At 54.2% G+C, this 13,451-nt stretch overlaps 6 protein-coding genes across 6 annotated transcripts; 4 read left to right on the forward strand and 2 right to left on the reverse strand.

The window, feature by feature from the left end:
• Window positions 1-1,061: 1,061 nt before the first annotated feature.
• Window positions 1,062-1,823, forward strand: AB675_11149 (uncharacterized protein; the record flags this gene model as incomplete). Its single annotated transcript, XM_018139971.1, has 1 exon — window positions 1,062-1,823. One exon carries the CDS (start codon window positions 1,062-1,064, stop codon window positions 1,821-1,823), a length of 762 nt encoding a protein of 253 aa, XP_017995820.1.
• A 134-nt stretch (window positions 1,824-1,957) lies between these two features.
• On the reverse strand, window positions 1,958-2,335 carry AB675_11150 (uncharacterized protein; the record flags this gene model as incomplete). The annotated part of the gene is made up of 1 exon (XM_018139973.1): window positions 1,958-2,335. The coding sequence occupies one exon, from the start codon at window positions 2,333-2,335 to the stop codon at window positions 1,958-1,960; it is 378 nt and encodes a 125-aa protein (XP_017995831.1).
• A 334-nt stretch (window positions 2,336-2,669) lies between these two features.
• Window positions 2,670-3,740, forward strand: AB675_11151 (putative eukaryotic translation initiation factor 2 subunit beta; the record flags this gene model as incomplete). Its single annotated transcript, XM_018139974.1, has 3 exons — window positions 2,670-2,681; window positions 2,769-2,892; window positions 2,944-3,740. The coding sequence occupies 3 exons, from the start codon at window positions 2,670-2,672 to the stop codon at window positions 3,738-3,740; spliced, it is 933 nt and encodes a 310-aa protein (XP_017995763.1).
• Window positions 3,741-4,283: 543 nt separating this feature from the next.
• AB675_11152 (uncharacterized protein) lies at window positions 4,284-5,639 on the forward strand (the record flags this gene model as incomplete). Its single annotated transcript, XM_018139975.1, has 2 exons — window positions 4,284-5,372; window positions 5,418-5,639. The coding sequence occupies 2 exons, from the start codon at window positions 4,284-4,286 to the stop codon at window positions 5,637-5,639; spliced, it is 1,311 nt and encodes a 436-aa protein (XP_017995749.1).
• Window positions 5,640-7,430: 1,791 nt separating this feature from the next.
• Window positions 7,431-9,265, forward strand: AB675_11153 (putative transporter; the record flags this gene model as incomplete). The annotated part of the gene is made up of 6 exons (XM_018139976.1): window positions 7,431-7,615; window positions 7,738-8,070; window positions 8,127-8,179; window positions 8,231-8,715; window positions 8,769-9,017; window positions 9,095-9,265. The coding sequence occupies 6 exons, from the start codon at window positions 7,431-7,433 to the stop codon at window positions 9,263-9,265; spliced, it is 1,476 nt and encodes a 491-aa protein (XP_017995792.1).
• Window positions 9,266-11,844: 2,579 nt separating this feature from the next.
• On the reverse strand, window positions 11,845-13,071 carry AB675_11155 (Carboxy-cis,cis-muconate cyclase; the record flags this gene model as incomplete). The annotated part of the gene is made up of 2 exons (XM_018139977.1): window positions 11,845-12,825; window positions 12,880-13,071. 2 exons carry the CDS (start codon window positions 13,069-13,071, stop codon window positions 11,845-11,847), a joined length of 1,173 nt encoding a protein of 390 aa, XP_017995818.1.
• Between the last annotated feature and the right edge of the window lie 380 nt (window positions 13,072-13,451).

The following is a 13,451-nucleotide window of genomic DNA, read 5'->3' on the forward strand; positions in this document are numbered from 1 at the left end:
CGCAGTCCACATCGATAGACCAAGCCGTGGGCGACGAGTTTTCGTGATTGAGGATCAGCACTTAATCATGACTCGCGTACCAGAACAGCAGTGAATATTCCCTGACCGAGGCTTTCCGAGTTCTTCTTGATCTTCACTCATTGGAAAAGGTATAATTAGTCTTCTCGCTCTCTACATTTCCTTCCCTTGATCTCGCCACGGAAGACCACCAAGTTCACTGCTGGAGCTACATTGTCATGCTATGGTAGCATCCACTGCTACCTGGTAGGGCGAGTCTCCTACATGCCAGTGTTCCGTCGTTGGCGGACGGATTGAGCGAGGGTCTGAGACGGCGGCACTCTGGTCGAATGCGAGCTGGTAGTCCCTATGCGCCGACCTCGCATCTCATCTACCATAAAAAGCATTGGTTGAAGCTGTGGTCAACATTGCCTCAGCCCAATCCGATTCTTCGACCCCGAGCAGCTTTCAAGGCCGACAGTGGCCGCGACCGGCCAAACGACGACATGCCAGCAAACATCTCAGCCATCGTCATATGACACACCATGGGCACGATACATCATGTCGATCATCGTACAGTCCTGGTGCTGTTCGTGAAGCAGACGAGAAACGAGCTGGAAGGAGAAGAGGATGCCAGAGTACGGGTAGGCATGAACGGGAGGAGCTGATTGGACCAAATGTATCGGCGGGCCCACCACGGAGGTCGGCGTGGCCTCGTGCGTGCCAAGCCAGTCTCTGACTAACTGGTGCGACGCCGAAGAAGAGTGTATATCTATATGAGGTGGCAATACGGGCGAACAGGAGGCGTCTCGATGACGGTGAAATATATTGAGTCGGGGTTTTCGTCTACCGTTCGCTCGACTCGTCCGTCTCTACACTAGCCAGACCGTGGAAACGATCCTTGCTGTATTCCGACGACTTGCCGCCCGGAATATCCTCAATAGCATATAAAGGTCTTGCGATCTGCCTGTAGAAGCCTCCGTCTGCCATCTTACATCACTACACCTTCTTTCGACCCATCATTACATCTTCTTTCGACGTTCTGGACAGAATTTGCCGCCGGAATGGTTCTCGCCAAGGAACATGTGGTGGTACTGGGCGCAACGGGAATGTCTGGCATCCAACTCATTAAAGAAGTCCTCAAGCTCGGGTCAAATGGACCTCATGTGACTTTGTACACCCGAAGCTCAGCTCGCAGCAAACTCCCAGCCGAAATCAGCGGTCGCTCAAACATCCGAGTCGTTGAGGGTGCTCTCGACGATCGCAACGCTCTCCTGAACGCCATGTCCGCCGACACCAAATCTGGGTTTCCCAAAGCAACGTCTGTCATCGGCTTGCTCGGTGCGCCCGGGCTGTCGTTCTACCACCTCATCACTAGAAGGCGAGGTCCAACACCAATCGCCGACGCATTCAGCTCTTCCATCCTCCCCGTTATGCGCGAGGTCGGAGTCCACAGAATCCTAGCCTTGTCGACGTTGAGTGGCTTCCAATATCCAGAGGAGAAGAGGAAGATGGACTGGTCGACTTGGTTGAAAATGCTGCCACCGAAGATTATGGTACCACAAGGTGATGCCGAGATGGGAGGCATAGCAAATGCCGTGGTTGTGGAGGGTGCGAGTAACCCTGCGCTGGAATGGACGGTGTTTCGAGTGCCATTCTTGCACGACAAGGAACCTAAGACTCCTCTGTCTGTTGGCGAGCACTTCATGGACTTCCGCGGCAGCCAGCAGCTGAGTAGAATCAGTATTGCGAGGTGGCTGCTAAGCGAGCTCGAAGAGCGGAAGCACATCAGGAAGGCGCCTTTGTTGGGCAATATGGCTGCATAATTCTGGTTCAATGGTTTCAGTCAAGCTGAACTCGGGTGGTCGTACTTGTTGCAGCACGCTGCAGCTCTGCCTTGGGGCTGACCCTCTCTTTGTATAGCGATATCTTGATAGCGTTAATCGTGTAGTGGCATTGCTCATAGACTAGCTGCGGCTTCGACGGCTCCAACAGCTTTGAATTGTGATTTGTTTGTAAAGACGATCTCGACCGGGTATTGCCACTCCATGTACCGCTTCCATCCCCAGTATGCGAATTTCCGACCGAAGTATTTGCCGAGATATGGAATGATGACCATAGACAAGAGCAGCTCGAGCTGCTGTAGGGACTCTTTCCACTCTCGATCTGCCCGTTGCCAGTCCTCATCATCGGACATGCTCAGCGAGTCGTCGGTCGGAGACGATGGTAATGAGTCCATCTCGTCCTCATCCGGCGCAGGAACATCAATGACGGATGGCTGCGATGTTGCGGTGGAATGTTCCATAAAGGAGCCGGAGGCCGCTAGATCGTCGGACATGGCTGCAGGAGTCGAGAACGCCTGTGTCCACCTGCCTGTCGCACTTCAGGAGATCGCTACCGGGAGAAAGTGACAGAAGGCATGAGCATCATCTAGAGTTGTGGTCTGGGGAAAGCGCTGTCCGAAGCACTTAGCAGCATGAGCCGGTTGCTTTGCAATTGCTACGGTGGCGGAAAGTGCAATCTTGCGGCATGCGGTTCAAGTTTCACTCAAGTGATTCACCCATGAGTCAATCCCACCATCACAGTCATAATTCTGGCCATACCCTTGCTGCAAACAACATATCATCAGGCAAGAAGCTCTTTTGACTTTTGACTACAGCGCGATCGCAATCATGGCAGACACCGTGAGTCCACCCAAAGCAGCGGCCACACTACCCACAAATCGCCTCTGTCCTTTCTCAAGCCCACGACATCCTACTGACATGCACCAGGAGACACTACCAGAGCGCAAGCAGCGCAAGTCGGTCGCCTTCAGCGAAGACGCAACACTGATGGATACCAATGGGGACTCCGAGTCCGCTCCGCTGGAATCGAAAAGCACTGCAGAGAGCCACTGTGAGCAACATACGCCCACCCCGCACCATGACGGAAGACTGACTGCCGCAGCCACAGACAAAGCGGTCGACGAGGTCACAGATATGTTCGCCGGGCTAGCCAAGAAGAAGAAGAAGTCATCCAAGCCCAAGGCCGACGAAGCGGATGGCGACGCACCCGCAGCTGCTGATGGCGAATTCGATGCATCGGCGCTCAAAAAGAAGAAAAAGAAGTCCGTGAAGCCCAAGGCCGACGAGTCATTCGAAGCCAAGTTGGCCTCTGCTGGACTCGAGGAAGACGAAGACAAGCCAGTTGCAGCGAGCGATGCAGTGGAAGACGCAGGCGATCTTGAAGCCGGCACTGGTGTGTGGGCCCATGATGGGACCACACCCATCTCATACAACTTGCTCCTGCACCGATTCTTCAAACTGGTCAACGAGTACAATCCCGACATCCTAGCAGGTGCGAACAGAGCCTACAAGATTCCGCCACCACAATGTCTGCGTGAAGGCAACAAGAAGACAATCTTCGCCAACATTGCCGACATCAGCAAACGCATGAAGAGGAATGACGAGCATGTCACGCAGTATCTGTTCGCCGAGTTGGGTACCTCTGGTTCCGTCGATGGCTCAAAGCGGCTGGTTATCAAGGGTCGTTTCCAACAGAAGCAGATTGAGAACGTCCTACGAAGATACATCCTGGAGTACGTCACTTGCAAGACCTGCAGGTCGCCGGATACAGATCTCAGCAAGGGCGAGAACCGTCTCTACTTTATCACCTGCAATTCTTGCGGCTCGCGGAGATCAGTCACAGCCATCAAGTCCGGTTTCACAGCCCAAGTCGGCAAGAGACGGAGGATGGCTGGCTAAGCCTTGTGCGCCTTGAGAGCTCTGCAATTGCGAGCATGCTTGTGAGGGATATGTACGAGCAACGATGATCGTGGAATTTGATGAAGAATAGCACGAATTCTGATCTTGATTGCAGGCGTGCTTGGCTGACGACCGAGATACTGAACGCATCATCTATGCTGCAGGAATTCATGGTGAATCAGATGCTGGGACGCCAGACGCGTTTATGTCATTGACAGTACACGACTTCTGCAGGTAGCTTCTACCAAATCTCAACCTCCTGGTGATTCATTTATTTTTGTTCCTGCTTGAAATAGCCGCCCCTCCAAAACTCAAAGCGGACTTCCTCCAACCAAGTTGCCAATCGTGACCAAGCATCTTATGTCCATCGGCGCTTAGTACCATGTGCCTGGCTGAGGACGCCTGGGCCCGGATGGATATCATGTCGTCCTCGCGCACTGTGCGTAGTCTTATGAGTGACTACATCGGCGCCTGTGTAGATCTGCTCTCCTGCTGTACTTGCTAACCTTGGAGTCAACTAAGAAGTGAAGGTAGCCCATCACGATGTCATATCCACCACCACCGACAGGCCAGCAGGCCAACTACTTCCCACCACCTCCTGCTAACGACCAGCATTTCGCCCCGCCGCATCATCGCCACCAGCATCGGCGACGTTCCCAGGGCCACCCCAAGCATCACCAGGCCATGCACCACAGAACTACACGCAGTCATTTCCACCTCCTCCGATGGGAGCATCACCACCACCTACACAGACGACGTTTCTTCCTCCACCACCCCAATCTCCGCCGCCTCTACAGCAGCCGACCGCGCAGCTCCCACGAACTACAGCTATGGCTCGGTCCCGCAATCCGCTCCTCCCACCCGCACGACCTTCGATATCACACCTTCACGACAAGACTCCTACAACATGAACAATGGATATGGAAGTCCTCCTCCGCCCCAGCCTGGTCAGGCCCATCGCCCGCAGATTTAGCATCCGGTGCTTCAGACGAAAAGCCACAAAAGCAAGGGCTCGGCTCCAAGCTAGCACCCAAGCTCAACAAGCTAGGCTCTGCTGTCACGACAGAAATGCAGACTCTGAACCTGGCAGCTCCAGATCGTACAGGTCCTTATATGCGAGGAGTGCCTGAGCAGGGGCAGTTCCAAGGAGCTCAAGCGACGAACAACACCTCAGACGACGTCGGCACTTTCAATGGCGGCGCCTATCGAATATCACACCGTGACACGAACTCGATCTTGACACTGCAATTGGCGGCTGGCTGTCCTATACAAGCGAAGCCCGGCGCTATGATTGCCATGTCGCCGTCGATCATGCTGAAAGGCGCAGTTCACTTCAGTCTGAAGAAGTACGTTGGCGGTGGAATGTCACAATCTACCTTTACCGGTCCAGGAGAGCTTCTCCTTGCCCCACCCATCCTTGGAGACATCCATATTTTGCGTCTGGGCAAAGAGGAACGCACATGGAGCATCGGACGAGATGCTTTCTTGGCCAGTACTGCTGGTGTGACGAGAGATTACAAGAACCAGGGCCTGTCGAAGGCGCTCTTTTCAGGTGAAGGCCTGTTCGTATATCGGCTCGCCGGTAATGGCATATGCTTTCTGGCGACGTTTGGTGCCATCATTAAGAAAGAGGTATGTCTTTATGGCGTAGCTGAGAACATGTGCTAATTACACAAGCTGCTCGAAGGGGAGAAGTACATCATTGACAACGGCTACCTTGTGGCTTGGGACTGCAAATACATTCTCGAGCGGGCGGCATCTGGCGGCATCATGTCCGGCGTTGCCTCTGGAGAAGGTCTCGTGTGCAAGTTTACAGGCCCCGGAACTGTCTACATGCAGACTCGTAACGCACAGGCGTTCCAGATGTATCTGGCAGCCGCTTCTGCCCACTCTCTGTAACGAGACAGGACCTCGATGTGCCTGACTGGGGCTCTACAGAGCTTTTATGGGGTTTGTCCGCCAGCTCTGATTGCGAGGTCGGGAAAGTCGTTCTCTCGCAAATGCATCTTCGTCTACCATGCTCTCATCTGCATTGCGAACCTATACTCCTTCAGGATAACGCGACGAGCCGGCTGCTGGCCATATGACTCGCTGCAGGCTGTTCCGGATGTGGACTTATGCGATGATAGCTGTCGACAGCCCTGAGGGCCGTCCTCATCTCAAGTCCTCGGTGATGCACTACCGAGGGGAGATATGGCTGAACCACTCGGCGTCTCTTAACGCACAGGCAGTCTCTACGGAATGCTGTAGCAGAAGCAGAACACTCACCTGTTCTGGGAATTTGGACATGTCTGCAGCGCCTAGGCGCGGCGCTGCATGTTCACCTGATAATGCAATTCTAGCGATCCAATTGATTTCCCATTCGATGACGCCTTCAGCCAAGCATTCAAGGTTCTACCCCAGAAAATGAGCAACGTGACTTGGACTCTTGGCTTCTTACGCACTAATGCAGGTCGTCAGCATCGCTAGTCCAACACTAGCATTTTCGCGAAGCGCTGGAAGTTCACACAATCCATGGCACTCTTTGATAGAGGCTCACACAGAGATACGGTAACGCGTTCCACTGCTACCAAGGACTTGCTCTCAGTGAATCGCATGATGGAAAGTCGACAAACGTACGCGATCGTCTCTGGCGGCAGAATAACAAAGGAGCTGCTTTGCAAGGCCCTCGAGGTGAGCATAGATGGTGTCGTACACAGGCAAGGAGTCGGCCCCGCGTCAAAAGCCTGAAGGAGTTGGATACATTGAGGGGACGGCCATTTTTCTAGACCCGAGCTATGGACAAGCTCGACAAGAGCACTTGTGCTCCAGCTTGATCGTCCTTGCAAAGCATTGCAAGGGTTGGGCTGGCGCCAAGGACGCCTCTCGTTCCCAGCATACTACCTCTTGGCCCGCGAACAAGGCATCTGTGCCTCCATCCTCAACTTAGCTTCCGCCGAAAAGTTCGCGCCCAAGGTTGCTTGTCGGTCGTTATCGTTTCGCCAGGGATGTGCCTCCGAGCAGAGCATCTCTCCTGCTACTGGTTATTTCAGGGCTCAATTGCTTGTGTTACCGGACAGCGCCCGCCACTGGACAGATTGGTATTCACGAGCATTGGCAGTCGCCCATCGATCCCCGGTTCCAGCAAGATCAACATGCTCACTTCTGTGTGATGAATGGCCCGACGTTACCGTCGTCCTTGTTACACCGGATCAAAGCCTCCAGACCAGAATACAGTGCATCGGCGTCCGATGTATCGACAATGTCTCCCTCCCGCATCTTGAGCGGGTGGAAACGGTCCAGAACCCATCGCTTTCTTGCTCAACGATGTTCGCTTGCGCGTATTTTCGCTGTCTGTTGTCTCTTGGGAATGCTTGGGTCGTGCTGAACGTCCATCACGCCATTGGTTTCAGGAGCTCAGTCACAACTTGGCGACAACCGTGCATCCCGCTAATAATGAGACTAGCCTATCGTGGGGATACCTGGGGTCTCACGGGGATTGATCGCTTGCAGACTACATCGAATGACCTTTTGTGACATGGTGGCAGGGTGCTAAGCCGGCGGCCTTGCCTCGATGCTCGGTGGCTATAAGTCTGGACTGTCGGCTCCGTCTTGATATTGCCTCTCTCAGTGGTCAGGCGCTTTCCACCACTTCTCGACCTTCACACGGTCATCTTCGGTTTGTTCCAGCACACACCATTAGTCGTCGACATGGCATCCGCTCCCAACAAGACCGAGGACACCAAGATCAGTGCTACACAAGCTGAATCCATCTACCATGACGAGAAGCTGTCAGACATCATCGAGGCCGACTATGCGGGTGCCAAAGAAAAGACTGATCCTGTTGAGATTGCATTGGTCCGCAAGCTCGACCGCTGGATCATGCCTACGTTGTGGTAAGTCGCCCACGCATATGCTACGCCCCGGGCCTTCTTGCGTCTTGGGTCTCGTGCTCGCTGTTTACCACACCCACTATCCGTCAACAGACCGCGGAAGATCAATTGCTAACACTTCAAAGGGCAATGTACTGGCTGAACTACCTGGACCGCAATGCCATTGCTCTCGCCCGTCTCGACGATATTGAGGACGACTTGAACCTTACGTCGTCCGAGTATCAGACGTGTGTCAGCATTCTCTTCGTCGGATACATTCTTGGCCAGGTTCCCAGCAATATGTACTTGACTCGGACGCGGCCCTCTTACTATATGTCCGGCTGTATGACACTCTGGGCCTTGATCTCAGGCCTTACAGCGTTGGCGAAGGACTTCAAAGGACTGCTGTTGACAAGATTCTTCCTTGGCGTGGTCGAAGCTCCTTACTATCCTGGAGCTTTGTACTTACTCTCGATATTGTAAGTCGTTCTCTCCGGCCCATCGTACCCCAAAAGAGGGCTGATGAGATCTGCAGCTACACCAGGAAGGAGATCGCCACACGAATCAGCATTCTGTACACTGGCAACAGTAGGTGGTCTGGAGAAGATGGTCGTGCGCCTCTCAGCTAATGCTCTCCAGTCCTGGCCACTGCCTTCGCAGGGTTGATTGCAGCAGGTATCTTCAACGGCCTCGGCAACAACGACGAAGTCGCACCCGGCAAAGGCGGCCTGCACGGCTGGCAATGGCTCTTCATCCTACAGGGCGGCGTCACTGGCGTAATCGCAATGGGATCGGTGTTCGTGCTGCCTGATAACCCCTTGACTACGTGGTGGCTTACCGAAGATGAACGCCAACTGGCGCACTCACGTGTTGAGCGGGACGTCGTGGGTAAGAAAGAGAACACGTCGACCTGGCACGGGCTCAAGGAGGCGGCTAAAGATCCTAAATTGTGGCTGTTTGCCTTTATGCAACACATGCATCTTGCTGCGAACGGTTTCAAGAACTTTTTCCCGACAGCTGTCGAGACGCTTGGGTTCAACAAGACGATCACGTTGGTCTTGACTTGTCCGCCGTATCTGATTGCGGGGATCATCTCGGTGATCTATTCTTGGTCCTCTGGGAGAGTATGTCAAATGATCCTTTCCCTTAGGGTCAACGCTGACGCATGGCTACACAGTTCAACGAACGCACCTGGCACATCACAGCCGCTAAGCTAGTGGCTATCTTCGGCTTCATCCTCGGTTGTGCTTCTCTGAATACCGGTGCCAGATACTTCGCCATGATTGTTTTCTCGGTCGGAACATACTGCGTCAACTCCATCGTCTTGGGTTGGGTCGGCGCTACCTGTGGGCAGACCAAGGAGAAGAAGGCGAGCAGTTTGGCTATCGTCAATACCTGCGCCAATGTGAGCTTTATTTGGACGCCGGTGAGTTCTGCTTTACCTTCTTCGAAGCCCAAGTCTGGAGACAACACGTGAATGGATGCTGACAGCTAGCGATGTAGTACCTCTGGCCAAGCTCAGATGAGCCTCGCTACACAATGGCCATGACTGCGAGCGCGGCCTTTTCGGCGGCGACAGCTATTGGAGCTTGGGTCATGAGGATCTGGCTCAAGAGGATCAATAAGAAGATTCGGCAGAGTACCGATGAGACGACTTTGTTGTATGCTTATTAGTCAATGTGTATGATCTGCATCCGTCGGCGATCACGGCATGAGATCACACTCGATATCACAGATTGTCAGAGGTTGTCCGGGGCCGTTCCCAGCGATCTAAGACTGGTCAGAGCGGCGGTGAGAAGGTATCTCGGAGCCATATAGGGATATGCTGTCAGGTAGGTTCGCAAGGTGGACGTCTGACAGAGATGAACATTGAAGGAGCCGCTGAAGCTTCGACCAAGTCGTCTGGGTGTCACTTCACACTATGTGCGTAAATGGTACGGAGGATTCAGAGTGAACTTTGTGGACTAGGACTCAAAAATGAGTACGATCATGCCATGGCAAGGTGACAGTACCTAGCTTTGTGCGAATGTCTTCCTTCGGCTGCGCTTCATCGCCCCGCCCGACAGCAGCACATGCTACCAAGGCATGGCGTTAGGCGTCTCGCAAGCTGGTGTCTCGTTGGAGAAGAGACAATGGAAGCTGACGAGGGCAAAGCAGAGTCTTATACCTTTTTCTACAAACGAAGCTCCGTGCATGCCGAACTTATCACTGCACTGATTCAGCCAGGAGGTATTCACCGCCCTTCGTGACCTCCGAGCAAGCGGAGAAGGACAAACCCCATTTGAAGTGATTCACCATCGTGGGGTAAGTCAACTAAGTCCTCTCGGATTGCGACGGACTTTTATTTGTAGAAGAGGTACAAGTATGTGCTTTGCCTTCGACTTCTTCTACATCCCTTCTCGAACAAGAGTGAAGAAGGGGCTATCCATGTCATGCCATGCTAGCATCCGCTGCTACCTGGTGGGGCGAGCTTCTTGTCGCACTTCCATAAGGTGCGTACACTTGGACAGAGGACAGCATGAGGACAACACTGCCAATACTCGCTACTATGTCAATCTAGACCCCTGACAAGACCGATCCCAGCACTCACCCACCTCGTCGTGAGGACGTCCCAGCAAGATGCCGCAACTCGATCCCAGAGCGGCTGTAATGACCGTTCGATCCGCTCGTAAGCAAGCTTGTTCGTGTACCTCTCGACCGTCACGAGCTGCTCATCGTTCATCTCCTCCGGATATTCCAGGATGAGGAACGTGTGGACGTCCTTAGACGCGCCCGGTGGGAGTATGATATCCTTCTCAACTGCTGCCGCATGATCCATATTCTGACTCCTGCCGTTGAGTGCCCTCCAGTCCTCCTCAATACCACTCTCAACGACCCGCAGCGCTTGCACAAGAGCCTCCCGAGCATCTTCTTTCGGCCGAAACCGCCTCACGACCAGATACTGACACCTCTCCGCCACCCTCTCAACCTCACTCGCCTCCCACGTCCCGCTCAGCCCTCCTTCCGCTTTCGCTTCTGGCGCTACTGCCTCGAGCCCTTCTCCGCCAAACACAAACGTCTCCCGACTCCGCGTGATCCACCCGCACCCTTCATCCGCCGTCGACGACCCCACGCGCCGCAGAGCCCGCAAATCACTCGCCCGCTCCGTCAGCGCCTCCGCCCCAACAGCCGCGCGCATCGCCTTGTACGCATCCCCGGCGCGGTGGTCGACGGCTAGAGCAGAAGGGGAGCGGTAGATTTCGAGACCCTGCATGAATTGAGGGGGGATTGAGGGATGCTGTGCTGTCTGGTGGGCGGAGGCGGCAGTGGGACCGTGGACGTCGGAGACGAACCACGCGTAGACGAGGCAGTCGGGTTCGTGGGCCAGGGTGTGTGTGGCGATGGGGGAGAGGAGCGTTCGGAAGCGGTGGTTTGTGGCCTGGGAAGTCAGGTTTGTGGTTGGGAGGATGACTATCATTGTCGGTGCTATGACTGAACAGCGTGTGTATAGTCGAGAACTTTCTGATATTCGTGGAAACGTTCACAGTGCTAATTATATTCGGACAAAGGCGCCTAGTTCACACGTAGCTTGACGTCTGTCGACTAGGACCTACGCTGCGACGTTGTCGCTAGCCATAGCGTGAGAAGAGATGATGTTGAATGACAATTCCGACTACGCTTTTCGAAGTCAGTGTACACTGTGCGAGCAGCAAAGTCTCTCGGTCATGCTTGTCCGATCGCGATGTAGCCTAGGCATTCCCACGCAGTGACCGTGGAGAAGGTGGGAACGTCAGTGGAGGGATTTAACAAGGTATTGGCCAATGTCTATACTGATTTGCACAGTCCCAAGAGAGGATTATGTTGATGTGAAGCAGGCAAAGGCAGCTTCGCAAAAGCATCCCGTCATCCGGTCTCACCCAGAGCTTTGCCCGAGCCGGTTGACCAGACGGACATCCGATGAAGGTGCCGGGTGGAGCACCTGCCGCTCATGGTGTCGTCAAGCAAGATCCACAAGCAAGAGCGATGGCAGTGCGCTCCTGCTACGTTTGCCAGTTTGTAAGATATGGAAGTAAGGCGCGGCTACGGAGTTCTCTCGTCATCCGGTCTCAGGCGTAGTTCTGGTCAGACCGGCTGACAGCGCGGGCGATATAGAAAGGGCTAGCAGCAAGCCAAAGCCGACATAGAGACAAAGCATTCAGGCCCATGGTATAGACCAGCCACAGGAAGGGCGTACGGGAGCCTCCGCGTATAGAATCGTCAATCAACTTGCCATTCTAATTCAGCCAAACAGCATTTGCACAGCACCCACTAGCATACCGCGCATTGCCCTGATCAGCCAGATCGATCCTCGCTATGACGTCCGCATCACTCCCGTCCCCTCTCATCTCCCAGATTTCAACAAAGCCGATCTCGTTATCCGTCAAGGCTGCGTACCGATCGCTGAACTCAGCTGGTTGAAGTGCATTCGCAACGCCCCCACTCGTTGTCGTCTCCTTGAGGAACTTTTCCTTCACGATCGTGCCGTCACAGTTCAGCTCGTATACCGCGATGTAGCCAGGGACACCGTCATTCTTTGCCCGAGTGGTCGCCCAGAGGTACTTTGCCGACGCAGACAGGGCGAGTGTATCGCCCCAATAGCTGAACCCGTTGGTGCCCGAAGGAAGTAGAGAGTACATGGGCTCTTGCATCGTTGGGACATTGGTCGTCGAGTCGACTGTATACCAGGCCACTTCGGAGGAACCTTCCATCACGGCGTATATTGCCTTACCCGACGGGTGCGTCACTACGTGTCGCGGGTGTGCTTTCGGCGAGGGGCCTTCAGCCATGCCGAGTACCTCGCCGAGTCTCCCTGTGGTTGGATCGATGGCGTGTGTCCAGAGGTAGTTGCCGAGGGTGTCGGCCGAGTATAGAACTTGAGAGCCTGGGGAGAAAGACATGCCGTGCACGCCAGAATCATTGAGGTACTCGAAATCCTGGATCACTTCGGAAAGCGCTCCCGACGCATCGACAGACATGACGCAGCCACAGCCGGGAGTGCCCCAATAGTCGGCACCATAGACGGCGTGAGGCGGATTGGGGCTGGGAATGATATAGATCGAGGAACCGTTGCACGGCCTGACGCCTGAGAGGGACTTGTCGAGGGTAATGCTACTGGAGTTGTGAATCGTGTAGCCTACATACACGGGCGGGATGGTGCGATTGTGGTCTGCGCCGACATAAATGTAATCCGTGCCGTAGAGATGTTTCTTGTCGTGCTGGGACAGCATTAGTCAGGAACGACCGTATTCATCTGTTCTGGTGATCCTTACACTGAGTGAGATCCAGGAGCTTGGCACCGGCGTGGAGATGTTTGCTATCAATTCCAGGCTGTTGTCTTCATCGTCGAAGGCGAGAGTGTACAGTGCCTTTGACACAAAGGTGCCGACGATGAGCTCGTGGACAGCGGCATTGACAATCGTGGCGAGGACGCCCAGGATAAAGCACGATTTGAGAGCTGGCATAGTGCGTGGCATGATAGGGCATGCTCGGTGTGCGAATTCGAAGCAGCTGCCGAGTTGAGGCGTGGCTTTATCTTGTTCCACCTCCAGCACTGTGTGCTATTGCTGGGTCTATATACATTGTCGATTGCAGTCAAGGACACCAGCTTCCGACGCGGTGCAAGTTTCTGGTCTCACGGAAACCTGCCAAGTTGCGCATCTCAGCATCGTTGAAGCTCGACATTACTGGAGCGTGTAGGGTATAAATCGGCATGATTGGTACCTTCCAGGCACTTTAAGCGACCTAGTCGCCTAGCTGACGAGATATGTAGACAATCGCATGATGGTAGCCTTCGAGCCGTGCTACGGCCTGCAATGGCCTCGTGATGGATCTGGTTGCTCTG

Source organism: Cyphellophora attinorum (genome assembly GCF_001299255.1).
Source record: "Cyphellophora attinorum strain CBS 131958 chromosome Unknown Contig36, whole genome shotgun sequence".
Classification (NCBI taxonomy): Eukaryota; Fungi; Ascomycota; class Eurotiomycetes; order Chaetothyriales; family Cyphellophoraceae; genus Cyphellophora; species Cyphellophora attinorum.